General features: G+C 47.3%; 2 protein-coding genes across 3 annotated transcripts; both read right to left on the bottom strand.

The window, feature by feature from the left end:
* Positions 1 to 235: 235 nt before the first annotated feature.
* On the bottom strand, positions 236 to 9,963 carry tmprss7 (transmembrane serine protease 7). The gene is made up of 17 exons (XM_018761048.2): positions 9,754 to 9,963; positions 9,459 to 9,589; positions 8,987 to 9,054; positions 8,582 to 8,772; positions 8,413 to 8,448; positions 8,073 to 8,301; positions 7,620 to 7,744; positions 7,349 to 7,461; positions 7,149 to 7,255; positions 6,062 to 6,198; positions 5,609 to 5,716; positions 4,243 to 4,350; positions 3,302 to 3,418; positions 2,220 to 2,427; positions 1,817 to 2,085; positions 1,087 to 1,223; positions 236 to 908 (listed from the first exon to the last, which is right to left on the bottom strand). Exons 1-17 carry the CDS (start codon positions 9,917 to 9,919, stop codon positions 747 to 749), a joined length of 2,412 nt encoding a protein of 803 aa, XP_018616564.2. The 5' UTR covers positions 9,920 to 9,963; the 3' UTR covers positions 236 to 746.
* A 1,786-nt stretch (positions 9,964 to 11,749) lies between these two features.
* Positions 11,750 to 26,849, bottom strand: spata13 (spermatogenesis associated 13). 2 transcript variants are annotated; one of them, XM_029248805.1, is made up of 13 exons: positions 26,281 to 26,849; positions 20,448 to 21,863; positions 18,437 to 18,985; positions 17,526 to 17,670; positions 17,179 to 17,303; positions 16,500 to 16,679; positions 15,801 to 15,980; positions 14,731 to 14,910; positions 14,285 to 14,517; positions 13,909 to 14,038; positions 13,151 to 13,523; positions 12,615 to 12,689; positions 11,750 to 12,523 (listed from the first exon to the last, which is right to left on the bottom strand). In XM_029248805.1, the coding sequence occupies exons 1-13, from the start codon at positions 26,296 to 26,298 to the stop codon at positions 12,342 to 12,344; spliced, it is 3,786 nt and encodes a 1,261-aa protein (XP_029104638.1). In that variant the 5' UTR covers positions 26,299 to 26,849; the 3' UTR covers positions 11,750 to 12,341. The 2 variants fall into 2 exon arrangements, with proteins under 2 accessions (XP_029104638.1, XP_018616559.2); XM_018761043.2 differs by lacking the exon at positions 26,281 to 26,849 and adding an exon at positions 25,583 to 25,635.
* Between the last annotated feature and the right edge of the window lie 647 nt (positions 26,850 to 27,496).

Here is a 27,496-nt window from a genome sequence, read left to right as displayed (position 1 = left end):
GACTCAAAACAAAGAACTTTGGAGAAAACTGGCATCATTTTCCCACCGGTTCTTATGGGCCAGATGACAGATGCTAATAGCGGGAGGTCTGTGTCACATCGAGTACGTGACGGAAACACGAGCTGCATCCGACAAGGTCTTGGGGCAACTGGTAGCGCGGTGGTTAGACCACTTGCCTTTGGACCCAAAGGCTGAAGGTTTGAGTCTTACCTTCAGCTGTAGTAGCCTTGAGCAAAGTCCTTACCTAAATGCTCTAGTAAAATTATTCAGCTGCATAAAGGAATAAATAATTGTAGGCAGACACTAAGTGGCGTTGAAGAAAAAATGCCAACTAAACAAATAAATGTAAATATACTGTGTTTCTCAGCACCGTAACCTATTGTTCCCCAGCGGGGGAGCTTCCGTTAGGGTGGAAGCTCCACAAACAGCCCTGTTAGAACTAGAGTCGCAGAGTGTGAATGCTGCTTGAGGCCAGAAGGGTGGAATTTGACATTAATCAAGGTTTATGAACATACATGTTCTTCTTGGACATTATTGACAAAAAAGCAAATGCACAACACTGGATTTCAATGACTAGTGAGGCACTGCAGTAATTTCCATTATTAATTTGCGTGGAATAGAGGAAACTCGGAGCGTCTGTCCCCGAGCAGGCGTTGCTTGCAGAATGTGGGTGTGCTTCATCCAGCTGTGGCTTCATCAGTGACTCAGTAACAGGGAAAATGCTGCAATGGACACTTTCATGGTATTCAGAGCATGTGACTCTGGATCCAGGCAGTGAACTTGGTCACTCTGGTGTAAACGCCAGGGAGACTGGGTCTGCCACAACCAGCCCCCCAGCTCACAATCCCGACAAGGAACCAGCGTCCTCCATCTGTCACCTTACATGACAATGGACCACCCGAGTCTCCCTGAAGATGAAATGAGAGATTGTGATATTAGTGCAGTGACTAATTAGTGCCTGATTACCCTGACATCTTATTCCTTCAACAGCAGTGTGTCCCTTTATGGGTGAAATCTGGGTTTGCTCTCATATGCAAATGTTTGTCTTCATCTTCTTACTGCTTACTCTCACTCTTGGCCACTCACTCGGCAGGCATCCTGCTCCCCCGACGGGACCCCTGCGCACAGCATGCGTGGCGACACAGGGCTGTAGGTCCGTTTGCATTCACTCTGACTGATGATTTGGACCTGGGCCTTCTGTAAAACTGAGGGCAGAACCTTGTCTGTAAACAAAAAAAGGAAGAGAGTTTCTCCGGGATGCTGAACACAAGGAGCAAGTGCGCTGCCTGCAGGTGTACTAAGTCGCATTTGTGTTTTGGGGCTGTTTAGTCTTGAAGAGCAGTTTAGTGAATTTCGGTGCACTGTCTTGTGCTCTGGTATACAGCATGACTGCATGATGCACTCTGTACATTTACAGATGAAACCATGTGTGCTGTACTCTTGTATAAATGCGCCGAGTCTGGCATTGCGTTACGCATGGTTTGACACTTTTACCTAGCTGTGTATGCAGTGTCAAAGTATTCATCTGTGTTTCAGATGGTGCTTTTCTCTAAAGCAACTCATACTGTTAAGCTACTTACAATTACATACCCATTCATACAGCTGGGCAGACACTGTAAGTGTATTGCTACTGCAGCAATTTTAGGGTGAATACGTTGCTTAGTGGTCCAACAGTTGGAGGCAGGATACAAATCCAGGACCTCTGGGTCCAAAGGCGGCAGCTCTAACCACTATGCTAGCAGCTGCCACATTTGTAAAGCAGAGAATTTTTGAAAATGGTCTGAGAAGGCTCTGTACGGGACTCGGAGGAACTCACCTTCTTCAGACCTGTAACCCCATCCAGTGACCCAGCAGCGGAGGCCCTCAGGGAGGGTTTGAGAAGAGGACGGCAGACAGATGGGCTGGATGTAAGCACCCAGCGATCCCGGCCAGGTCCGTCGCAACTGCAGCAGCGCGATGTCGTAGTCAAAACTGCGAGCATTATAGTACTCGTGCACTACAATCCTTTGGATCTCCACCACGTATTTTGCACTTCCCTGAGTGAGCATCCCCAGGTGAGCCGTCCACTGGCGAGGGTCCGACAGCCTGCCCACATTCGAAAGCAGCAGTCACAAAAGAGGCGTTCAACTATTTCGAACAGAGCGGTTTGCCCACACTGTCCTGCAGTACAGATAGTATGGTAAACGGTAGTGTGACAGTGGTGCTTGCAGGTCTGGTACCTGTCCTTGCTGAAGCAGTGTGCAGCTGACAGAAGCCACTGTGAGGAGATGACTGAAGCACCACAGTAAAGATGACCGGCGAAGTGAAGACTGACCTGCCACGGCCACTCGCCCTCACCTGCACTCAGCCCCCCCACCACGCGTTCGTACCCTGACTCATCCAGCCGGCCCGCAGCGTAGCCCTTTCGAAACACGGGCTGACCACAGGCTGCAAGGAAAACGGCAGCAAAATTTTATTATTTTTATTATCATCGTCAACATCACCATCACCACAAGAGCACTGCTTAGCTCGCGCCCCTCTTCAAAGTGACTTTCAATTTCAGTTATTTGTAAAAGTGGACAATTTTGGGGCCCTTTTTGGTGTTTGCACCAGAAAGATTCATAGCACAAGTTCGAGGTCTTTAAACAACTAAAATTTAGAGAGTACTATCACCGGGGTGAGGTGGACAGTAGGGGACCACCAGTGAAGGTAAAGGTGTCCTTTTAGGGGTAGGTAGGATTGCGATGTAGCAATCAGAGAAAGCGGTAGTGGGCAAGAAGAGGCTGATGACCGTTGCGGATTATCGTGGAGGCTGTCTTTTCTAGACAAGTGCAGCCCGTGTGCCCAGCGTGGAGAGTAGGGGGCCACCGCAAGTACAGGAGTTAAATTACTCTTTCTGCTCCAGGTTATGAACTAACACTGTAAACACAGTGGAGAAGTGCTGAATCACACCTCTGACAGGTTCGACAAGGGTCAGTGCAGTCAGGAACATTCAATTAAACCTGCTTTCCTTCCAGTAAGGAACTGACAGACTCAGTGATCAAAGAAAGGTCTGGGAACATCTCAGCCCAAGTAAATGACCGGGAACAGAAGACTTCACAGCGGGGCCAACTGGGTGCCGTGGCTGCGACTGCCGAGTAATGAACCAGGGCTGAAATGAACACCTAACGAGCTCAGACAGACTGCGGGCTTGGAGCCAGAGACCGTCTCTTTTCGGAGCACGGTGCTTGGGGCCAGACTACTTTACGCTGCGGTTATGAGAACACAGATTGCACACCGTACTGCCATCGTGACGGGCAGCTTCGGTCGCGGTTCAACTCACCGCAGTCGGCCTCGTCGCTGCGGTCCGTACAGTCGAGGACTCCGTCGCACTTTGCATTCCTTTTGAGGATACAAGCCCCACTTTGGCACTTGAACCTGACGTCTGAACAGGTGGTCTCTGCGGAGGCAACAGGTTCGCTCTCAGCATAGCAAAGGCAGCATGTTAGAGCTACAGATTATCAACACACGTACTGTACATAGGTGCACAGGCGTGTGTGTACATACAGCTCCTAGATCGGGGGCTCCAGTCACTTCCCCAAAAAAAGGTTAAGACATTTGATCTGAACCATAATTATCCTGAGTTTTGTGAAATCTGGTCACCTTTTAGGAACTTTTTAGATAATGTTACATGATCACCCTTAAAATATCTGAACTTTGACGGGGAAGCGGTTTGTTTAAAGGACACAATTACAGTATTTTGTTTGTTCATGAAGAATTAACAACAAAACATTTTAACCGTCTTCCTTGTGCTATATTATGTTGCCTGTATGTTTTTGCATTTTCTCAGTATCAAGAAAAAGGGAGAAAGTTTGCAAGAATAAATCAATAAATGTGTCATCGACCTTGAAATGGTAAATGGTGCAGAATACACCGGTAAGTCCTGGTAGTGTTTCATGGAAGAGAGTGAGAGACTCTACTTCTGACTGCTGCTGGAAGCTTGTTTTATCCTTCGAGGCCACAGCAGGGGAGGAACAAGCTCTGGAAAGGTAACCCGGGGTAGCAGTTAAACCATTAATTACCCCAGGGCTGCTGAGCAGAGACTGAGCAGCATGCTTCTAGGTTACCACATTTCTGCTTAACACCCCTAAATGTCAGAGAATCTCAACACACACGTTAATCCACCCTCTGCGTTGAGCAGTGCATGGTAGCTAAGCACTGGTACGGTGCAGCAGTGCCACAGCAGTGTAACGTTGCGTGCAGTGCTACGTTCGCCCTCTTTACCCAGAGTGCAGTTGGCCTCGTCTCTGCCATCTGGACAGTCCCGCTCTCCATTGCAAACGTAGAAGGGGTGCGCTTGGCTGGAGCTCTCACAGTTCTTGAAGGGTTTTGCTAAAAGAAATTATTGACAATATGAGATTTATACAGGCACCTGTTGCAGAGAGTGCAAAGGAAATTTCTTGTACCAAGATAATGAGCAGATTAGTTTCAGCGCTCACTATAATATGAAACACAGACACACACACACACACACGTGTAAAATAAAGCCCAACTGCTCATACGTACTGTAATTATAATGTAAGAGTCATAACGCACAGCGACAGGTGACAAGTGGCCGGTTCGGCTCGGCTCCGCTGCCGTCAGGGGCCCCAAAGAAATGAGTTTCTCAACTTTTCTCTCACTAGTGAGCTGCTGTGTCGCAAATTCCACGAGTGCTAATTGCTGAATAACAATCAGGAGCGGAGAAGAGAAAGAAATAAAAGACGACGCAAGAAAGCTAAAGGCAGTAATTTGTTGGGTTTGAAGTGAAATAAGCACAATGTACAGTAATACCTCGCCCTACATCGTTAATTGGTTCCAAAGGGTGCGACTTAAGTTGAAAAACGACAGAAAATGAAATAAGCCCTAAAAACCGATTTAGACCCCCTGTAAACCCCTAATAACAATTCCCCTTAAGTGTATACACTTCAATTGATGCTAAAGAAAAAAACAAAAAAAATTAAAATTAAAAAAAAAAAAAAGGGGCAGGTAAGACGATTTTTTTTATTTTTAAGCTTTTAATTGATTATATAGATTACATTATTTTATATATTTTAACGTTCATTTTTATTTGATTTTACACTTTAAGTGGTTTTTAAGTATTTTTTAATATTTTCGGCTGACCGACACCGACTAATAGTACTTTTCCATATATATTAACAAATAACTGACGTAAAGTCGAAATCGACGCAACATGAAACGACGTAGGGCGAGGTATTACTGTATTAAAATATTGTGTACAGACCTTTGAAATCAGTTACAATACTGACGTATTTCTCAGTGACATTTACTATTTATGTAAAATAACATTTTTAGCAAACCAGCGTGCAACCAGCTGAGGATTACTGCTTTGCAGCCCAGCTTTTACCTCATTATTCACTCGTAGTCTGGTGTATTTACTCTTATGGATGTTTAAAAGCAATAATTTCTGCTCTCAGCAGCTCAGCAACAGCAGCGCTCAAGAACAGAGTGAGAAGGATTTTTTTTGCCATCAAGAATTCACACCCTTAAAGCGAGCGACTGAACGGCCAACGGACGTGTGCTCCGTGCCTGCGGAAACCATGCGTACAGACAGCACACAGCTCCGGCGTCTTCCCAAAGCGACACGTACCGCAGAAGACCTCGTCGCTCTCGTCCTGGCAGTCATCTAGGCCATCGCAGCGACGCCACAGCTCCACGCAGAAACCCGTGGCACAGCGGAAATATCCTTCTGGACAGGCTAAGAGAGATGAAAAACGCAAAAACAAAGATCTGTCTCATACTCTGCAACTCTCAAAACCTACAAAATTAACATTATTATTAATGGACAGCTAAAGTCTTCAGCTTCTGGTTTCGAGGGGAAGATCAGGAAAGCAAGCATCTCCTAGGTGAGGCCATGACACAGCTGTATAGTGCAGGAAATGACTTTTCAGACAGGCTGGAGAAGACAGAAGGGAAACGTGTCCCAAGAAGGGCGTTCATAGGACAAGTTACAAGTTTTCCTCCAGAGAGCAGCCACAGAGCAGAGACCAGTGGGGGTCCCGCAGGAACCCGTGCGGTGTACAGAGCGAGCCTCTTTGCTCACGTTGGCTGATGTTGAAGGTGCCATATTCGGCGATGAAAGGAGGGTCGGCGCGTTTGGAACTACACAGGAACGCCACCTCGGGATTGGGATACCCGATGTGGAACACTGTGGAGTAGTCGATATAGCTGCCGCAGTAGCTATCGGGGCAATTTATACAAGTGTCACTGATCAATGAATTTACAGCAGTTTCCAACAAGTCAATATTACCTTTACAGTATTATACAGTAACCACCTCAACACAAAGAGGAAAAAGACAGAAAATTGTATTACTAAAACAGCATCCCATATCAGAATAATTTCCCTTTGCTTAAGTGGTAAAACCTTAAGTGGTAAATAATATGCTTAGATCAGAAGGATGCACCACTTCTGCCTTGATTTTGTCAGTTTTAATTAGGACAGATTTTACTCTGAAAGCTTTAGGCAAAATGCACAAGCTTTAGAATACATGCTTCCCTTGCATAATGAGCAACATTTGTTCTGAAGATCCGCTTATAAAGTGAATTCTTTTAGAATAAACTCTTTTTATTAACTGCAAAAAATTATGCGTTCCTGAACGACACAAGATTCACCAAACAAGGAAGATTCCCGTCCATCATTTGAAAACACACCTAACTGAAAACCAAAACAGAGAATACCAGAACTATCCTGAACACCTTTAAATCCAGGTTTAAGAGCCACATGTTCAAAATTACTGTGCTATGTTTTCCTGCCCCTTTTCTTCTCATCATTGTCATTTATGCCTTTGGCTGACACTTTTTTCCAAAAGTGACGTACACCTCAAGAGAAAACCAAAGCGCACTCCTCGGTCTGCGGCCACCTGCTCAATCCCATCACAACAAACTAGCAATGTTGGATATAACCCTTCGGTCAAACGTTGACTTAAGGCCCCTGCTTTACTTCAGCAGACATCGGTCCAACCGTCTGTCCAAGCAGCGGTATAGGTGTATCGGTGTTGATGCTCCCGTCCATGCCACTGACTAGTGTTTAGTGCTGCTGTACATTCTCATTGGTCTCGTCTCTGTCCTCCTGACCTTCATTATACTCAATAGCCAACTGGAAGTCTTGCCTCTCTCTCACACACACCTACATGATCTCATTCACCTTCCACCAACCATGGTCACAACCGTTCAAGTCTTTCAGATTCAGGATGTAGTTATGGAACTTCAGGGCCACACCCATGGTGTGATGTGGAGTCTAAAACAAAAACCACAGAACCCCAAAATTACTGTTACAAAACCACTGGATCAGTATGAAATGTAGTAGCTGGAACAATCCAGTGTACTGTACCTGAAATTGCCAGGTGCATGTGCATGATGGAGGGAGAAGGCTTGGGTAGAATGGGCTGGAGATCTTTCCAGTAAAACCAGTTTGTTTCTGCATCTGTATAGTACTGAAGCAAGCTGAGGGCAAGTATCAGCAATCATGAGGCACCGTTATAAACATTATCATAAGCAGTTTCTTTACATTCTCACCATCCACACACATCCAACTTAAACGCACACACGCTAAAAATTATGCCGACTACAAACCAGACAATAAGAGAAATCTAGAGCTTTACGTTCTTCAGGAACAGCTTGAAAGTGTCCACGAAAGCTTTTATTTCCCTGGGTTAGTCTGAAGGACAGCAGCATGACGCTGCCTGTGGCGACCAGTTGAAGGGTCTCGGACACAGGTTCACAAACCCTGTTCCAAAGAGATAAAACCTTGACGGGTAAAGAGCAGCTCACTGAGATCATGTAGTAAGGACACTGAAAATGTACTAGTTTTCAATGTTGGAGACATATGGAGAGCATCAGTAATAATGTAACAGAGTAAAAGCAGAAATACCAACCATCAGTCTTATTCTAAGCATAGCTATATTACAGTGGACACTAGTGTTATTATGCAGTAGTCGTATAAAATTAATATATTAAAATTTTAAATCAAAATAATGAATAATTTTTCTAAAAATCGGTCAATAAAAAACAAACCCGTCCGTTCAGCTGCATTAGGTTTGGCGAGGCGAACTGACCTGTACAGGATTCTGCTCCTCATGGGCAGCAGTGCGTCGTAAATGGTGAGGCTGTCGCCCGCACAGCTGCTGGGTTCGATGGCGAAAGCTGCGATGGTCAGGCGAATCAGGCATCCTGCCGCCGCCGTTAGCTTCACATGGCAGCTGAGGCCGGTCCAGTAGGAGAACACACTGAGGGGGACCACTGCTCCCGGTAGGCCAGCGTACAGCTTGTCCACACAGTTGGAGTCTGGGGGACGACTAGTGCCGTTAGCCTTCGCACCCCTCAAATACACACTCCTACAACCCTGATGACTTTCGCCCGTTTGCACGTAAACGCTGGTAAATGTCGGCGGGCTACCTGTAACAGTGCCGGTGTAGTCTGAGCGCTGAGCAACTGAACCCAGGGTAAAGTGGCAAGAAAAGAAATAGGAAAAGAAATCAGCGCACATCAAGCACATCACTGCAAACACACTGTCTGAAGTACTAGAGCAAGGACACACACACACACACCCCAAGGGTTCTCTCACCATTGATAAGGATAGAGTCGAGATCAACAGGCAGGCCAAGAAGGTATCCGATGGACGAGTGGTTCTTGATGCTCATGTGCACCGAGTCCCGCAAGATGGAGCTCACACACTCCTCACACACAGCTGGACTCTTGAGCTGCGGAGCCACGAAAACCAGCCAAAAGTGCACCAGCAGGCCTCCCTTGTCATTGCTGCAAGTCACACAGCAGAGGCCCCTTTTGAGAGCTGTCATGTGCATGTGCGCATAGCACATATACAAATATTAGAGAACCCTAACAATGTTTGTGTACCGATGGCGTTTTATTTGCCCCCCCCCCGTAGTACATTCTAACATTTTATTTAACCTGTATGATGCTCCACATTGAAAAAAGACCCCAAAAGACAAAATTTGACCAGAGCATTTACCTCAAGTCAGATATCACTGAATGCTTGTAAAGTCTGGAAACTGAAGAAGTTTTGTACACGTTGCTCACCTGAAAAAGAAATAAACATCAGTTTCATATGTTTTATGTTCATGATTGTCTCTCCAAAGAGATGCCTACAACTCCAGCACTGAAGGAAGAGGCAGGTGACGGGATTTATTTTTACTCAGGAGAAGTTAAATACCACCTGGTAGCACAGTGAGGTTAGACCTGTTGCCTTCAGATGCAAGGTTGTGGGTTTCAATCTCGCCTACTGCCGTAGTACCGCTGAGCAAGATATTTACCCTAAATTGTGCCAGTAAAATTACCCAGCTGTATAAATGGGAAAACAGTTTTGGTAGCTTCACACGTCGATTCGGAGAAAAGCATAAATGAATAAATGCAAGTGTGAAGGACTGCAGTTAAGAGACAGCATGATAGTGTTTGGCTTGGGGGAGACGGGGGCTGGAACTCACAGTGTGCTGGATCTTGCTTGCCATGGACAGGAACTCGCTGGACTCAGCGTGCCGGTACTCGGGTAGGAACTCCACTTCTGCAACACGAAACATTCCTGCGAAATAGACCCCACTGCTGCTTTCGCTGCGAACTATGAAGAAAGGAAAGACAAACACAAAGCGCACCATCAGCATCAATAGTGAAAAAAGTCATAGACAAGAGACGGATTTTAGAAAAAAGACACGAATATTCCACTTTAATTCAGGAAAAGTTACTTGGTTCTCTGCGTAAAGAGCTGTTCTACACTCAACTCACATATAAGAACCCACAGCAGTGACCACAGAATCACCACCACGACAAAAATGACGACGGTGAGCAGGATGGTCAAATTCTGCAGGCTTGAAAAGGGGTTTCTCTTCTTGGATTTTTTCTTGCCCTTCCGCTTCCTCCTGTTGTACCTCCTGCAGAGTTTGCTGAGCATGGCGTCCACAGTTGCCACCTCCACAGACACATCCGACACCTGGAGCTGGCATCACATTACGATCGACGCATTAGAACAGAGCCGCAAAATCAAAATGAGCTCAAATGATGACGAGAGGCCAGAATTCAGCAGAGACTTCAGCCGCAACGGTACCGTTTTGGAGCGTACGAAACAAATTCGGACTCAGTTTTACTGACTCAACTACCACTCCGTACCCCCAATAACACCCGCGTGCCGCTATGGTGGATTACACTGGACAACGGGTTAACCAGACTCGCACATACGTGAGCGAGCAACACATCTGGTGCCACATCTCCCTAGTGTTCCTTGGGTCGGAGATCATTGAATTACTGGGACCATGAATAATTAACATTGTGTTATTTCATCCCTTTAGCTGTACTTAACCCGCTCGTGAGCTACGGAGAAGCGTACGTCGTCTGCACAACAGCGTGGATGAAGACGCTACGTAAGCTATTGGTTCACGTTCTGCACTTCTAGGGGTCGATCTACTGGATTCGCATTTAAAAAGTAAACTGCTGTTACTAGGTCACGACACAACGTCACAAGAGTGGGAAAGCGTCATAGTAAATGATGGTAACAATATTACAAAATCACATCTGATATTCAATGCACTAAAGTGGAACATTGGAGCTGCTTCTGTACTAAGAAGCCAATAAATATTAATAAGAGGCATAAAAGTAATAATATAAATACTCACGCTTGCTTTGTCACTTTGATCTTCGTGCTGGTTTGGAGGGTTACTCTCCATGGCACACACACACACAGACACACACACACACACACACACACACACAGACACACGGTACCCCAGCTCAGCTGTACCAAATATGTGCAAAGTGTGGCAAATTTTTCTAAACAGAAAACAGATGATAATCCATGAGAGGCAGTGCAGTCCTCTGCAGCGGTTCGAGCTCCTGTGCCCACATTGGCTCGGGGATCAGTTTAGTATCCGGCTGCAGGCTGTAACTGGATATGAGCAGGTTAAAGGAGCAAACCAGGAAACCAGGAGCCACACTGCTTTAGTGCGCGAGAAGAGCTTTTCTTTCATTATCCCAACAAACTGGGTCCCCTTCAAGAAACCACTGCCCACAGATGGTGCAAACAGTTCACATTAACATTACTTATTATGAAAAGCATAATAGAAACGAGACACACACCAATTACTGATCTCACTCACACACAGATGCTTTTACTTATCGTGGGGACTTTAATTCCTTTATTATTCTAAAGCCATGGCTACAATTTTCACAAGTTAATTGTATTTATTTTTATGCAAACTAAGCTAAAAATAGCATTTGGCCTTGCGGGGAAGTTCCCACAAGTTGTTTCAACAATGTTTTACAAAGTATATCATGTGGGTGAGAGCGCACGCACACACACACACGCACGCACACACACACACACACACACACACACACACACACACACACAGTTGACGCACACCTGCTTTGTCATGCCCTTCTTGCTCTTCTCCACACGCTGGACTGGCCCATTTCTTTTAACTGGTTGCCCTGGCAACACACTTTACCCCTGGAAAATGGGTTTCACCGCCTGACCTCCTCTTCCCGTTGCTCCAATGTGTCACTCCATAGTTGAGAGCAGTTTGTCGATCACTGAGCAGTGTGCGAACCCACACGTTCGCATCCTTTGTCTCTAAACAGTGAGTGAGCCGTTGGTACGAGCACTGACTCAGACATAAACAGTAGTCACGCTCTGCAAGTGCAGCCCCTTCATCTTCGGTCCTAAAGCAGTTCAGCCCAGATGGAATGCTGGGGGATTCCTGTATGAGACACTGAGGAGCACATCAGGCTCAGAACTCATTCCTACTTTATTACTTCAAGTATATAACATAGGCAAAATGTATGCAGCTTTTGCTGTTGTGTCAGGTCACTTTCCAACCCTCTGAAATCTACACGTTGCTCTGGGATTTTTTTTTTTTTTTTTAAAAAAAAACTAACATTCACCCACTCAAACACACACAGATAGAAGGGAGGTAATCTTACTGCAACCCTAATCCTGTACAACTGCTGTGGAACAAACAAGAAGCATCTTTTGACAAAGTTAACGCCTTTTTGTGGTGTGAATGAGTGAATGAAGCTGTGACACGCAAAGAAACTACATACAATAGAAAGATCTAGTCAAGGATCCAGCCTTCAACTGAAAAATAAACACAAACATACACATGCGCTGGCATGTAAAGATCAACATTTTTATAGTACAGTTCTGTAAACCCTGTAGGAATATATGTGGAGAACCACTTTGGCACCAGGGTCCAATGCAGGCAGAACCTCCAGTGAAACAGTCAAATACTATCTTGTACAGTTGATGGAGCGGAGCGTTCGCTTCCTGCGGCGGAAACGGTGGGTGCATTCGCTTCCTGTGGCAGCCATGGCGGGTGGGCTCACTTCCTTAGGCGGGCGTAATGGGCAAGGCTGTGCCACAGGTAAAAGGGCTTGCGCCTGGGTTCCGCCAGTGAGAAGACCCGTTGCTGGGGGAGGCTAGTCGGCACAGTGACGTGACGCTGATGAAGAGGATGCAGGGGCTGATGCGCAAGAGGCACGGCGCAACCAACACAGACTGTACCTGAGGAACAGAACATCGTTACCAGGGCACCTTCAACACTCAGAGACCTTCCTCTATGAGGCAGAGCAAAGGTGAGGAGGTTCACACTCACTCTTGATATTCCCTCGTTTCGATTTCCTTGCATTGAGAATAGCTTGTTTCCTCTGGTGTTCACTTATTTCCATTCCTGCATCGAGAAAAAGAGAAGGGTTAAATTCACTGGAATTCAGGAGTAGTCGGGTGAACGTGATCTATCAGCACATTTCTCTACCGTATCAGTAAAGTAAAGCGAAGAGGAGAGAGAACACGCAAGCTTACCGAAATGGTCTTATTTCTCGTAACGTGACAGAATGCCTTCATCGGTGCGACGCTAATCCCGCCGAAACGCGTCACTGATGTTACAAGAAACATAACTATTTCGGTGAGCTCACGTGTGCTCTCACTTCTTTGCTTCAGTTTCTTATATACTAGTGAGTTCTGAAGCCCTCTAAGACACGAAGTTGACAGCATCTCGTTTTTACAATATATGTACTATATTTGTACAACAAATTACATGATTCACACAGTCAAACTTCCAGATGTTGTACTGGACCACTTTAAATATTACGACCATGCACGTTCCCAGCTTTATTCAGGTGTACACCATACCTATTTCCTGGTCCTCTATCACACGCTGGCGCTCTTCCCTCAAGGCTTCCAGCCACCGCTGCTTCTCCTCTGGTTTCCTGCAGCTGAGGATACACGCCTCTCCCGTGGCGCTATCCTGCAGTTTGAAGGCATGCTTCAGGCAGGCTCCGAGATCAGAGTCTCGGCCATCCAGGAGGTCCCGAAGCTCCATGTGGTCCATGTCCAGCCGGCCACGGTAGTGCAGTAGGTCCCGTCGGAGCAGATCCTTCTTACAGAAGACCAGCTGATGGTCGAACAGGAAGGCCGTGCGCTGTTGGGTCTTTCCGGGGCGGAGCACGCAGTTGAGCTCCCCGGAATGAATGAGCTCCGAGCTCCGGCCTAATACATCCTCTCCCTAAAAAGAAAGTGGAACAACCTGAGAAAAGAAAACCTACTGCTAGGCTTTGGAAAGAAAAGTCTCTGGGTTACGCAGAGCACTGCTATTCCAAGTGACATTACAACTACTGTATTCCAGAAGTGATAACAGAGGATGGAAGAGTTCTGGTGGCAATAAAAGTTCCCCCTGCCTGCTGTTGCACAACTAGGCCACTGTTCTAATGCTGTAGACTTATACTTATGTTTAAAACAGCGAAAGCTAATACTTGAGACACACGCTTGTCATATGTCAATATTCCGCACGGATTCCTTCAGTGGACATTACGACATGTTGGCCAAGTTTTGAACAACACTAAATGCTGTCTTTTCACTCATTGGAATAATGAGCAGTCCAAACATCTCACCTCCCAGTGCAGGATGGTGACCTGCCAATGAGCGATGGTGTCAATGCTCTCCAGCCGCCTTTTTCTCTCGTTGATGAGACGAGCCACCTTCTTCATGGCATCGAGCGCATCACTAACACTCTTAAAATCCCTGAGAAAGACAGAGCAGTGTACATACTTGTATACATGTATTCAGGGAACACGTATGCATACACACTACCGCTATATTTGTGGGTTGGTGTGTGCGTGTGTAAGAGAGGGAGACTACGTAGTGAAAGAGTCTTTTTTTAACCAACAGCACAAGCGATACATTTACAGATACGAAGTGTACGTTGCCCTCTGACACAAATCAGTCCCCGATTCCATGCGGTCTGACCCACATGCCCAAGCAGGTCACCTGTGCTCCTCAGGGGTATACTTCAGTAGCTCTCCAAGCTGCAGAGGATACTTGCAGATCTTCTGCACAGGTGTGAGCAGAAACCCAGCGAGCGAGATGTCAATCATCTGCTGCAGCAGGCGACAAGCTTCGAAGAAGTGCCGATAGCGACCCAGCTTCATGAGGCGGTGCAGCTCGGCAGTGGCCCGGGGGTGGTTATTGCAGTATTCCGAGTAAATCGAGAACCCCTCACCCTGATGGAAAGACAGCAGACAGAGTGGCTACACCAGTACTTTGGGTTGATGGCGAAGCCCCATCGCGGTGTGCCCTCAACTTTAAGCTTCAAGATAAATTACTGGTAATTAACCACTCAGTTGAGTTTGAGGGGATCTACCATTGCCATCAAAGTTTTTGCTGCAGTAAATATTTTCATACTGCTGTGGGTATGAATGTAGACAGAGGTTTACCTGTAAGAGAAAACAGGATCCTATCTCGCTTAGGTGAGGTTCACTTTTGTTGTACTTTTTCTCGAGGTCCTTTAAGAACTTGCGATGGAACTTGTAAATGTCTTCAATGTTGCTGAAGATCGTGTTCAGCTGCTGTGGGGTGAACATGGCAGTATGCTTGCGACACTGCCTGATGTAGCCCTACAAACACATAGCAATTAACATGAACACTGGTCACTGTTTACAAATACTATTTTAACAAATTAGACACAAAAAAAGAGAGCAATATACAACGTATACGAGGCCAGTTACCTTCTGAAATACACATCAGACAGGACCACTGCTCTACAGGGCTCTGATGCTTGCGGATAGCTGCACATACAGGTGTGCCAAATGCTTGTGAACCCTTAGGTACTCTTTAGGATTGCATACCTGCATGACTGACTTCTAAAGCGTGACCCGAGGAGGTCATAAAAATTCCACAGACCAAGCTGCGTTCAAACTCATATCCAAATTCACAGTCCAGGAGCTACCTGGTGCGTTTCTGCGCTGTCCTGTATATTGCCACACCTTTATTGAACATACTCTTGTTAAGTTCAAGGTCAAGGACAGGAAAAGCACGTGAACCATTACATTTAGTAATAGACGGAACCTCCCGTAGCAGCAATAAGCTCTTCGCTGGTCTCTCCAGACTGATGGAATTCGTTCATTCTCTATGCTAAAGCAGAACTGATCAGTAGGGTTTCCCTTCCGCACTGCCAGAGATCTGAACTTCTCTGGATTTATACTCATCGTAGCTCACGTGACAAGCCTCTACAGCCCCTGCAAAATCCACATTAGTTATGGGTTCAAAAGAGTTCAAAAACGTTTTCTTCATAAATGTTAATAGACTATAAATTGTAAAAGACTCATTGCGCTTTCCAGTGCAACTACAAGCAGGCAGCGTTTCCAACTCTGTCCACTTGTGTGCAACTCACGTACAAGGTTAGATCTGTTGGCATGTGCACTGCGGGGCACCCTGTAGTACGTGTAACTGTACGATGTACGATACTGTGTGATGCAACTGGCCACCAAGAAACAGGAAAACTGACCTCACAAATATCCTTCAAGTGTTTCATGTAGATGCGCTCTGTGCTCATGATCTCCTTCACCACATTGGCCCTCATCTGGTCCTTGAGTTCAGACCTGTGACATGTGTCACTGGAGAGCACGTTCCCTAGAACATGCTTGTTTGTCACACTGTCTATTTGCAAGTCCTGGTTCACTCGTACCTGGAAACCAAGAGACATCACTACTGCAATCGTGCCATCATCGCGGCTCAAGCACAACTTTGCCAGCAGTTCAAAGTAAACGAACCATCAGGATAACTTCAAATTGTTAGCAGAATTGTGAGATTCTGCTCTCTCCGAATGCATGATGCATATTTTGATTATATTGCTACAACAGGATATTACATTTACATTTACTCATTTAGCTGATGCTTTTCTCCAAAATGACATTTAAAGTTACAATTACTTACTCATTTACACAGCTAGGTAATTTTACTGGAGCAATTTAGGGTAAGTACCTTGCTCAAAGGTACTACAGCTAGAGGTGAGGATCAAACCCGCGACCTTTGGACGCAAAGGCAGCAACTCTAACCGCTACGCTACCGGCCGTCCCCTATTACGACCAGTGCTCCTAAGCTGCACGCTACCCGACTTGCAGGGGTCCAGGGTGCACACGACTCCACCTTCGTGGGTCCGGTTTGCACGCTGCACTCTGTGCAGTGGTCTGAGGTACGCACTTACCCTCACAAAACTTGAAGGAAACCACCCCTCCTGGTCAGCAACCACACCCCACCACCAGTCTCTATCAGAAGCTTCTAAGACACGGATGACATCCCCTGCTTTGAAGGCAAGTTCCTCCTCTTCCATTGTCACATGGTCCCATAAAGCCTCTGCATATACAGCATGTCCTGAACGTATCCACTGGAACAGATAAACCCAGAGGCGTGTGTTTGCATGCACAGATAATATAAATGATCATCAGCACAAAGATAAATTCCTGCCAGCACAAAACACCTTCGGTGAAATTCAAAGATGACACGAACAAAATACATTTCTCTGCACTTCTCTCCAATTTTTTCTTTAGAAATCAAACCAATGAGAGCCCGTACAATACCACTGCAACCAGTAAACCGATGCAGTTACTGCCACTTAAGAAAACTAGAAAAATGGCATTTCAAAACTATATCACAGCACATGTGCACGTATGTTTATGTTGGAAAACATTGTTACAGTGCCTTTTGTCCAGTCAGGTTACTGTTTAATGCTAGACTGTTACTTACTAAAGACAAGTTGTTTCCTGTGTTTACACACATTTTTGAAGCTATGCGAATAGTTATATTTTTCTAATCTTTGGATGGAGTTCAGGCCGTAGCACCAATTAACCCAAGAGCAGAGGATGATGACCAGAATACTTTCTCACCTCATCCAGTGTGGAAAGCTCTACTCCAGGCTGTAGGGATAGGTTGGGATCTGGAAGCTCATCAAAGCTGAGGTCCTCCTCGTTCCCAGCCTCCTCCAAGGTGCCCGAGCACTCTGCAGCTCCAGCTAAAGCAGCGTACCACGTCAGCCCTCCGCGTACTACCCCAGAGCTTGCGAATTATCCTCGTCTACAGCGGGCCTACGTCTTTTCCGAGGCAAAGGCATCTCACACAACAGTTGCTGCTATGCTTCTCATCAAGGTGAGCTGGAAACATTTTGATCACAAACTCGACTGCTTGCAGAACACCCTACAGCTGGAACCGCACGCACGCACACGCAGACACTTACTGCTCAGGACCCTGTGGACCTGCCGGCGGCCCAAGCTATCCAGTCCAGTTGGGGTGCTCAGCGAGAGCGGGCCGGGGTACAGTCGAGCCGAAACCTCTCTGTAGGGGGACACCGGGTGGAGGGGCATGGGAGGACGGGGGTGTGGCTGTAGCCCAGTTGGAGAGAGCAATACATAACATGAGAGTTCAGTCATGCTAAGAAGTCCTCAACCTGGCACGGCTGGAACATTTTAAACCTGCTAAAAAAAACGTCTGCATTTACTGGTTTTGAAAGTCATCACTCAACAATTAGATACGATCGGAAATGGATGACATTTTTACATCACAGCTAGAAGTGTCACTTCTACGAGAACACAGAATTACAACGCTGCAAATCTAAATTGTATTTTATTTTCACTGAAATCAAAGTGTGCTCTATGGTGGTGCAGCGGGCTTGGCCAATGCCCACTGTGTGGCGGGTGTGGGGTTCGAGTTCTGCTTGGGGTGCCTTGCGATGGACCGGCGTCCCGTCCTGGGTGTGTCCCCTCCGGCCTCGCGCCCTGCATTGCCGGGTTAGGCTCCGGCTCGTCGCGACCCCGCTCGGGACAAGCGGTCTCAGACAGTGTGTGTGTGTGTGTGTGTGTGTGTGTGTTCTATGGTGTTAAACTGTAGTTCTAATTTGTCGACAATGTCAACAGAAACATTCCGAAATGGAACAAAAGGTCATTTAAAACTAAAGTCAGAGTGAAGTAAATGATTCTGCGGGTAAAACTTGACTGGTTAACCTGGTCTATTCTCCAGAGCAGGATGCGTCAGTCCTGTTCGTGACCAGCCGCAGTGTTTGCTGGCATTTTTAATTCCACACCACATTAATGATACATAGGATCGCAGACCCCTAGTCCACAGAGGACAAAGCACTTCGGCCAAACTTACTGAGGGCAGGACATCTTCTGTCCCTTTCGCGGCTGGCGGAGAATAAAGGTCAACTCCTCCGATTACCGAGATGGGACGCCTCCTCCAGTGGTCTTCGCTTTTACAGCAGCGTGGTCCATTTTTGCTGTTGGACTCTTGGATAGAGATCCCATCGCTTCCATCACTCCCGCAACTTTCTTGACTCGAGTTGACACAATCTTCCTTGCTAACACAGTCCCCCTGCAAGGAGCTGCCCATGTCTTGACCAGGAGATCCCATCCCGTCTTGCGAGGGGGAACACCGTTTTCTACCGAATAGCTGACCGTAGTCGGAGAAGGGCCGAGGCTTCGGTCTGCTCGCCTTGCGCCTGGCCACGCTTGCAGATGACGTTTCTGCATCTGATGCTGTGGTGTCCTTTGCAGACGAGTCCGGATCCGGAATTCCAGAAGCGCCCGATACGGACCGGTCTGACGAATGTGAAGGCAGAATTGAGGCAGGAGTGCGTGCTGGGTGCGTAACCATCTCTTCGCCTTCGGGTAGAAACGTTTCCATGCCGTCCTGGGACAAACGCTGCCATTTGGTGGAAAGATCACAAGTCACGTTTCATACTTTGCTCCAAAGGCTGCCATGACTGCATACACACTGAAGCATCTTTTAGAAGAACAAATCTAAGTATAATATTCAAATAAAAAATGTTAACTGGACTTTGATGACATGACTGAAACGGCCACTGAAACGCCAACATGACCGGGGCACCACAATCAATACAGAAACCATTACAATGTTGGTACCGGGTCATTTATAGCAAAGGACTGCAATCAGCACTAAAGGAACGAGTTTGACGACACCAGTACATCAATAGTGTGGATTATTGAAACGGGACACTGTGACCCGACTAGTGGACTAGCGGTCTGGCTGTGACTAATTCTAACATATTGCATACATCGTTTTTTTTTTTTTTTTTTTTTGTTTTGAAATGACTATAATCCTGTTATACATCAAATGTCTGATGAAACTCAGCATACATACAAAGCATCTTCAGCAGTGTATAAAACTGTTCTTTATCAGCTCTGCATTTAACACAAACATTTTGTGCATCTTCAGAAATGCTATCACTAAGTGACTTTCTTTCAAAAGCTGTGTTTGCTTCCCCCGACACTTTTTTAAAATGATATTGTGATGCAATCGACTGTGTTTTGCAGAGAGAAACTGTGGCAGCAGCACAGTGAAAGACATACTGTCCCAGGCTGTGTCACCTGTTCCATTCCAGGACTTTAGCCTGAAGTGCAGCAGCTGCGTGTGTGTGTGTGTGTGTAGGGCGGGGGGTCATGTGTTCTCTGATAATTTCACAAACCAAGAAAGTGGAATTATGCAACTACAACAATCATTAACTTACATTACCTAAAAGAGCAGCAGCACTGGCCAGAAAATGTACCTTTCACGCACATACTTGGCGTCTTACTACAGTACTACGATCAACGCACACAGCTGTGAGCCAAGTTGCTCCACAGCACAGAGATGCCAGACACACGCTATGCTTTGAAATTGGGAAAATTTGTATTGTAAATATGGAGTTCAGCAGAATCTCGCTCTACCAAATAGCACATGTGATCATTCTCTTAAAATATGAAAAATCAGTAAGGACAATTTGGCTGAAATAAGGTGCAAAAGCCTCAGAAATATGCTGTAGTTTTCAGAGAATACAGACAAGCATATTTTCACTTCTCTTAGTTTGGTATCGGACAAAAACAACACAAACTAAAATTCCGAAACAATTTTGAGTGAGTGCTGTAGTTTTCAACTAGGATTTCTACCTGTATCAGCCTGTGAAAACGTTGACACACACACACACACACACACACACACACACACACACTCTAGAGAGACTAATCAGAGGTTGAACTTATTGCACAGTCCAGGCTGCCTGAGGCCACCATGCGGGTCTATGCGTGATGAATTGGTGACTCCGAACTGCCCCTAGTGTGTGTGACTGCGCGTGTATGCAAACGCAAACGAGCGAAATCGGTGCAACCTGATCCTCCTCAAGGCCAGGGCAGGGCGACGCGGGTTCCTCGGCGTCAGACAACGGCCTTCCATCTCCCGTGGTCAGCTGCCTTTCGCTATGAGATCGATGAAGATCAGAAGTCTCAGCCAGACAGGTGACGCGCTGAGCGCAACCGGTCACAAAGACCGGGGGAATACGAGGGGAGCCGGCGCCTTGCGCGGCAGGTGACCCGTGGCCCCCGTCTCCCAGAGGGTGAGCGAGCACGTCCGCACCGCGAGCAGGTGAAGGACGGCGCCGGCGTTCATTCTCAGGTAAGCAAGGGGCTCTTCGAGTGTAGGCGTCGTGCAGCTTGCTGACAGCAGACGCCGCGGGCTGGGCAGACGGGCTCCACCTCTTACGGGCAGACAGTTCAGTCATGCTGCTCACCAGCTTCCGCACGTGGCTCTTCCAGTGGCTGAGGCCGTTTTCCCGGATCTCCACCGACGAGGCGCTAGCGGCTCGCCGGATGTCGCCGTTCGGCGGAACCTCCGGTCGGGGGCACGGCGCCTTACGCTTGAATGGGCTTTTGAAGAGGCTGTCCGTGCTTCTGCTCAGCCTACCGAACGCCTTTCCGCCGCCGGCCCTCTCCGGCGGCTCCCGGCAGAGCGCGGCCGCGTCTACGTCTCGCAGCAGCACGGCATCGTGCTGCGAACGTTGTCCCGTGTTCGCGAGCGCGATGCGTCCCGGTCCGTAGGCTTTGCGAAGACTACGAGAGAAGCGAGCGTTTCTGCACAAGGCGGCCTCGTCGTCCGACTCTCCCTCCGTACCACGTACCTCAGCAGTATTCCACGCTAGCCGCTCACCGGCCGACATCCCATTCGACAGCACTCGGCTCTCATCGCTGCCGTTCCGATCTGATATGAACCCTTGCCGCTGATTATCTACTACATCGTCCTCCTGGCTCCTACTAGGCAGCATTATGATCTCTTCGCTCCGATTGGACTTTATCACTTCCACCTCACCCCGATGGGGCGACGTGTCATTTCCTCGGCTTGGACTTGGCTCCACGGCATCCGCCCGGCTCTGGATACCTTGGAGGACAGAGGAGCGCAGCTTCCTGAAGGAGCCCATGACCCGCAGGCTGGAGAGGTTGGACCATGCAGAGGAACTCCTGAGTGGAGGCTTCTGGGAGCTGGTGCTCACATGTTTGGATGGTGTAGAAAGGAGATGCATGATTCTGGAGGAGCGTGCAGAGCTCACATTTCCTTCTACTATTTCTTCAGAATGAGTGCCCTTTGTGAAATTTATTTTCTGCTGATCCTGAAAGGAATGGAATTTATCGTATTTTTTCTCCACTGAGGCATCTGGCTTCTCTTCCGCCACAGTTTGAGATGACTGAAAGAAATGTGGAACATCGCTGCTGGACGGATCTTTAGTATAAGATGCTTTTTTTGCCTCCCCCACCTAGAAGAAACACAAAGTCCACAGTAAAGTGTAGGAATCAGACATATAACACTGAAGCACACGCATTTTGTTTCAGGACTGTTCCATGCCCCCCCCCCCCCCCCCGCAATTTTCAGTTTTAACTCCTTTTTCAACTTACCAAAAAGCAGCAGTGCTATGGATTGGCCAATAAGCATAAAATACAAGGAACCGCATCATTTGTGCAGCTGAAACACTATCCTCGTCTTGCAAATTGTAAAAACACATAGTGGCCGAAGTGCAGTTTTCCTGCGTGGTCACGATACACAAAGTACGCGGTACGGTTTCTAACGGCCAGAGACAGCAGTCGGCACAGAGTATCATTAAAACGACTCGTACAAGATACAGCAACATATAAATTAAGGCAGCGAGCAGACAAGGTCAAAATGAACCGTTGTTCTCTGCAATTTGTCTAGAAGGGGGACCACTGGGTGCTGCCATGGGGAGAGGCACGCCTTTCCTGGAGGCTCAATTATGTTTGGACTGAACAACAAAGTTCTGGGATGCTACAACCAGGTGACCTGAGGGGCGGAATTGCTGGCTTTCACACGGTACCAGATACACAAACATCAATAAATTTATGAAATACAGGTAACGGGATGCTCTTTAAGTTGAGGTGACAGGGTGATGGTGTTAATCAATTGGCCAGCTGGCAAAGGAGGAGAGGAAAACAAAAACTCCAGAATGAAAGTAAACTTGTCGAGTTTGAGAGTAGAGAAAACTGCTCTCCGGGGGGGGGGGGGGGGGACAGCAGGTGGCACAGTTGTTTGAACTGCCACCCTTGGAGTCAAACAAAGCAGATCGGAATCCTGCCTACAGCTATGGTATCGATAAACAGGATACGTGTCCTAAATTGCAGCAGGAATAATTACTGTATAAATGAATCCTTATAAGCACCTGAACACTGCAAGTCACTTTGGAGAACGGCGTCAGCGAAATAAACATACATCAACTGCTCCGATACAGATGTACTGTACACGCAAATCCAGCACGGGGGCCGATCGGCTCCTTAGGCATCGTGTGACCGGTAGAGCTGGGGAAGTACTCTTCCCTGGGTGGGTCTGACGGGGAAAGTTGGGGAAGCGCCTCTTCTTATATTTAACCCTTTGTTATTACCGAAACAAAGCGGTACTCTCTCCAGCAATCTGCTCGTGTGTGTAGCCATTAGAACCCCCCCCCCTTGCCCGACCCTCCCGGTGCAGAAGCTCCGCCCTCATTCTCAGATGGGCTCCTCCCATCTTCCTTCCGTTCACCGAAGCTCCGCTCCGATTTCGGTGAAGCTCCACCTTCTTTCCACCAAAGCTCCGTCCTCGCACGCACGAGAGCGCAACCCACTACTATTCGCTAATCCTCGTCACACAAAGTAAAGAAAAACAGGACTTAATTAAGAGCTCAAAGCAGAGCCCCCACACAGCACCAGCTGGACTCCCCCAGCTAGCGGGATTAAACTTCGAGGTATTCGATGGCACGGAAAGGCCCGCTGCACACGGCTACAGGACCAGGACCAGGACCAGGAACACTGACACTGGGAGAAACGACACCGGTGACTTCATGTAACCGTATTCGGAACTATTTGGTTACTGTACATAAACACTTCACCCTTCTGTCGACGCAAACTCACCCCACACCGATTCCTACTCATTTTTGCGTTTTAGGAAAGCGCTCGACACACAGACACACGTCTGTACCCCACACATCGTCATTTCCGACATTATTGGCCGCTATTTCGGCGGACGATAATTTCATTTACGTACAGCAGACTTAAGTCATGTAGCTTTAGTGCTTATTTTTAGCGCCAGCAAAGTTCGCTATTAGGGGAAGACAGGTAAAGGAATGGTACAAAGTGGTAGGTAAGTATACTGTGTATGTCAGAACGATGACTTGATGATGGAAATTGTTCTGTTGGCTACAGGTGTTTGGAAAAACAGCTGCAGATGCAGTAATGTACCCCCCCCCCCGACCCCAAAGGTCCCCTAACAACGGAAACACTTTCTGCCGTGAACCAACTCACCCACCTCTCGACTTGCCTGCGAGCCGCTCAGGGCCCAGAGAAGCGTGTGCTGGTGCCTCACCAGTGCCAGCAATAATCTCATTACTGAGGTTTACTGGTTCACCGGCGCAGTCGCACAGTAACCGGTCTACGACGAGAGGGTAACCAGTCAACAGTGGCTTCGGGACCAGTGACACGTAACCCCTGAATGTGCTCGTGACCCGCATCGCATTTCCTTATGAACCAGTTTCATTCTTTGTGGAGACAAACCCGCAGAGGGAACACAAAGCGTGCCGCCTCCTCCGGGAGACGCGACGCTCGGCCCGGCGGAGGAAACGCCCACAGGAGGAAAATGAGTCGCAAACACGGAAGGAAAATAATGTCCATTTCAGAGACGATGTACAAATACAGCAGCCTAAAACTAACCTCTTGTCCACCTCTATAACAGGATCTTCTGAGCTCTGAAGTCCACCCCGGATGGAGGAGTCCTCCGCACAATTCAGTACTTATGGCCGAAGAGCGACTTCAGCAGGTAACAGAAAGACGCCGGCGTTACCATTCTCTGTAGCTGCGTCGCTGACACCGCAGCGCCGGGGTCTCTGTATGAGATCCACCAATATCCAGAGCCTGTTCGTGTCCAATGTATGATCTCAACGCTGTACCGATCACTTCAACTGTTCCAAATATCAATTAATATTATAAGCCCAGTTTATGGTCACTGTGACCTTTGAGAAAGGAAAAGGGCTGTAGATTAGTGCCTTGAGCAGCGCATGCAGAATAACTAATGGAGAGGGACACCTTTCTTTGAAGTCCACGCTTTTCCTCGCGCCGAGAGAACAATGAACACCGAAATCGACACAAAGCAAACACGAACACTGTGGGGACGTGTTCACCGAGCACAAATCGAAGTGTTTTTCCTCCACTTTCACATAAAAGCAGAACTTTTACAAAAGTCCCATTTAATTAATGTCATACAAATCTCTGTTTCTGTCTGAAACACAGATTTGTATGACATTAAAGTAGCGATACACACACCGATGAAATAAGTGATACAAACACCGTATTTAGAGACTCGAACGCTTCGACGACTGGTACTGAACGTGTGGCCTGTAAATAAGCGGCATGGAAATATTAACAGCTCACGTTGTTCGAAGTAGCAGTAATTCTCCAGCTGCGGCTGGAAAAAATTCTCCGTAACAGTAATAAGTGCAAACGCTGAATAAAATGACATCTTCTGTTCACTACCAGTAATGGTGCAAAAATCCCCCCCCCCAACTTCAGTAACCCAAGTGAAAGCAGAGAAGTGTCCCTGTAAGACAGCGTTCATCTTGAATTACGCATCACAATTATTCACGAGTAAAATTCCACGAGTTAAAGGGTTAGGGGTCTTAATGTGAAACGGGGGTCTGACAAAACTTTGCGCCCATCACTTTAACATTCATCTCTCGTCCTCATTTGGACAGCTAAGGCGCAATAATGATCATAATGACGGACGGCTCCCTTTCGTAAGAAATTTAAATTAAACAAATTAATGGATCCATGTGCTGTGAGCTCACACTGTGAAAATCAAAGTTTTTGCCTTTGTCTTAAAACTCTCTGGCCTTACTGCCCGGATTCAGAGAACGGAGGTGCTTCGCGTCAAGGTACCTCATCGGCTCGTCGATTTCAATGTTACTTGTTATTGCCGAGTGGAATTTACCCTCGTTTTTACCTTTCGCGGTGAACTGTGGGAAGAGATGACCGCAGATGGCAGCTGTGTGTGACTGGCGGTCCATCAGTGTGCGGCACCCAAAGGAGCATCCCGACCAAGTGTCCGTACGGGTTACGCAGAATGAATGACACCTGCCACACTGAAAGAATGACTCAGTTCACAGCGGAGCGTGTTGGAAACAGTAATTATACACAACTTGCTGAAACCGCAGGACGGTGAATTAAGCAGGCCTACGTGGACAATGACCATCATCATCATGTGCAGTATGATGATCACTGGACCAACAGTGGACAACTGGTGGCGTAGTGGTTACAGCTGCTGCCTTTGCTGCACCCAAAGGTTGTAAGTTTGAATCCCACCTCCAGCTGCAGTACACTGTGACTTGAGCGAGGTACTTACCACCCTAAACTAAAGTTGCTCCAGTAAAATTACTAACTCAGCTGTGTAAATCATGTGTAAACGTAAGTGTGTTAACCCCCACCGGCGCCGAGTCCCTGTTGTTGGCGTCGCGTCGCTATAACGACGAGCGCGAACCTCCTCCCTCGAGCTCGAGCTCCACCACCGCGAGTCGGACGGAATTAATAAGTAGCGCAGCACGTGACCGCAGCGACGCGGACGGACGATACTTGGCGACCTGCTGCTCCATCCATCCGTCCGTCCGTCCGTCGCGTTCCGCCGCAAAACGGGGGAAAACTTACCGCCTCGTCGTCGTTCATACTGCTGCTCCAGTCTGTGTGTGGGTTCCGAAACGAACCGGCGGCGACCTGCTACTTTTGTGCTGCTGCTGCTGCTGGTTAGTTAGTAGCGGCCAAACTACTTCACGAGTCCAAAGGTCTGTGGCTTTTTCCCAGAAAACATCATGTCGACACACATGATGATGATCTTAAGCTCGTTCTCAAGCAGCTCACGAGCTGCGGCTGCCCAGAGCGACGCGACGCGACGCGACTCCGCTCCGCTCCACTCGGACTTCTAGTAGCTTCGCGCTAAAGTAACGCGGATTCCATAAATTTCCCTCTGGAAAAAAAAGAGCTTTCGGCGGCGGCGAGCTACGGCGCAGCTGACCTGAAATGACCAACTGCTTTACGCCGGTTGCTAAAACAGATATATGAGCTGTTTCTCGCCTGTAATACGACTTATGCTCCTAAAATACAACCAAAAAAAAACTGAGCTCGGAGGAGTCGCTGGGCTGTAAAGTTCTCCAAGCGGAGGCTGCACTTTTCCTCAAGGACTATTGTGCATCAGTGCACTTGCTACAGTGGATGCGTTAGGGGCGGAGTCGTGGGCGGGGCCTGGTCGGAATAGTGGGTGGGGCATTGGCGAGGTCGTGGGCGGGGCCAGAGCATTTGCACCAGTTTCGCCGGTCGCCGAAATCCGTGTCGCTGCTTTTACTTCATTTACTCCTTTCCGTGAACCCAAAAGTGCGTGCGGCCGGCGGCAGCAGTTACATATTACATCCATATTTGGGTGAGATGTAGAGCAAAGACTCTTCATTCCGCATAACAATATAGCGCAACAACTTCGTTTCACACACAGCACCACTGGCGCTCGACTTCACCGTTTCAGCTTCATTTTAATAAAGTTTACACACATTTTCCACAACAAACTAACTGCATCGTGAAAAGCAAGGTAATGCAACAGAAATAATCAGAAATCGCTGCACTAGTTTTTAAAACAAATTTTTCTGTGAAAACATTACTAATTTTAGAAGGTTGCAGTCAAGAATAATCCTTGTGAAGTTGTGTATGAACTAAAAATGTATTAATGTTAAAATTACATATTGCATACCACTCAGATGTGTTAAATTGATAAATTGACAAATGAATGGATGTGAAGCTGCAACCTACTGGTAACAATCCACTACCCAACCAGTGCAATGCAGTAAATACATGTTTAAGCATTTTGGTAAGCACCTTA

The sequence above is a fragment of the Scleropages formosus genome, chromosome 24 (genome assembly GCF_900964775.1).
Source record: "Scleropages formosus chromosome 24, fSclFor1.1, whole genome shotgun sequence".
Lineage (NCBI taxonomy): Eukaryota > Metazoa > Chordata > Actinopteri > Osteoglossiformes > Osteoglossidae > Scleropages > Scleropages formosus.
Note: the sequence above shows the minus strand (reverse complement) of the source record. Positions and strands in the feature narration are given on the sequence as shown.

What these genes read in the sequence shown, in the direction of transcription:
- tmprss7 (XM_018761048.2), bottom strand. Translation starts at nt 9,919, where the DNA reads ATGCTCAGCAAACTCTGCAGGAGGTACAACAGGAGGAAGCGGAAGGGC. An exon ending in CTACACCGGCACTGTTACAG is followed by an intron (nt 8,302 to 8,412) that starts GTAGCCCGCCGA and finishes GTCGTCCCCCAG; the next exon opens with ACTCCAACTGTGTGGACAAG. An exon ending in TCAAGCTGTTCCTGAAGAAC is followed by an intron (nt 7,462 to 7,619) that starts GTAAAGCTCTAG and finishes ACTTGCCCTCAG; the next exon opens with CTTGCTTCAGTACTATACAG.
- spata13 (XM_029248805.1), bottom strand. An exon ending in TATACCCCTGAGGAGCACAG is followed by an intron (nt 14,039 to 14,284) that starts GTGACCTGCTTG and finishes TGTCTTTCTCAG; the next exon opens with GGATTTTAAGAGTGTTAGTG. An exon ending in TCACCATCCTGCACTGGGAG is followed by an intron (nt 13,524 to 13,908) that starts GTGAGATGTTTG and finishes CTTTCTTTTTAG; the next exon opens with GGAGAGGATGTATTAGGCCG.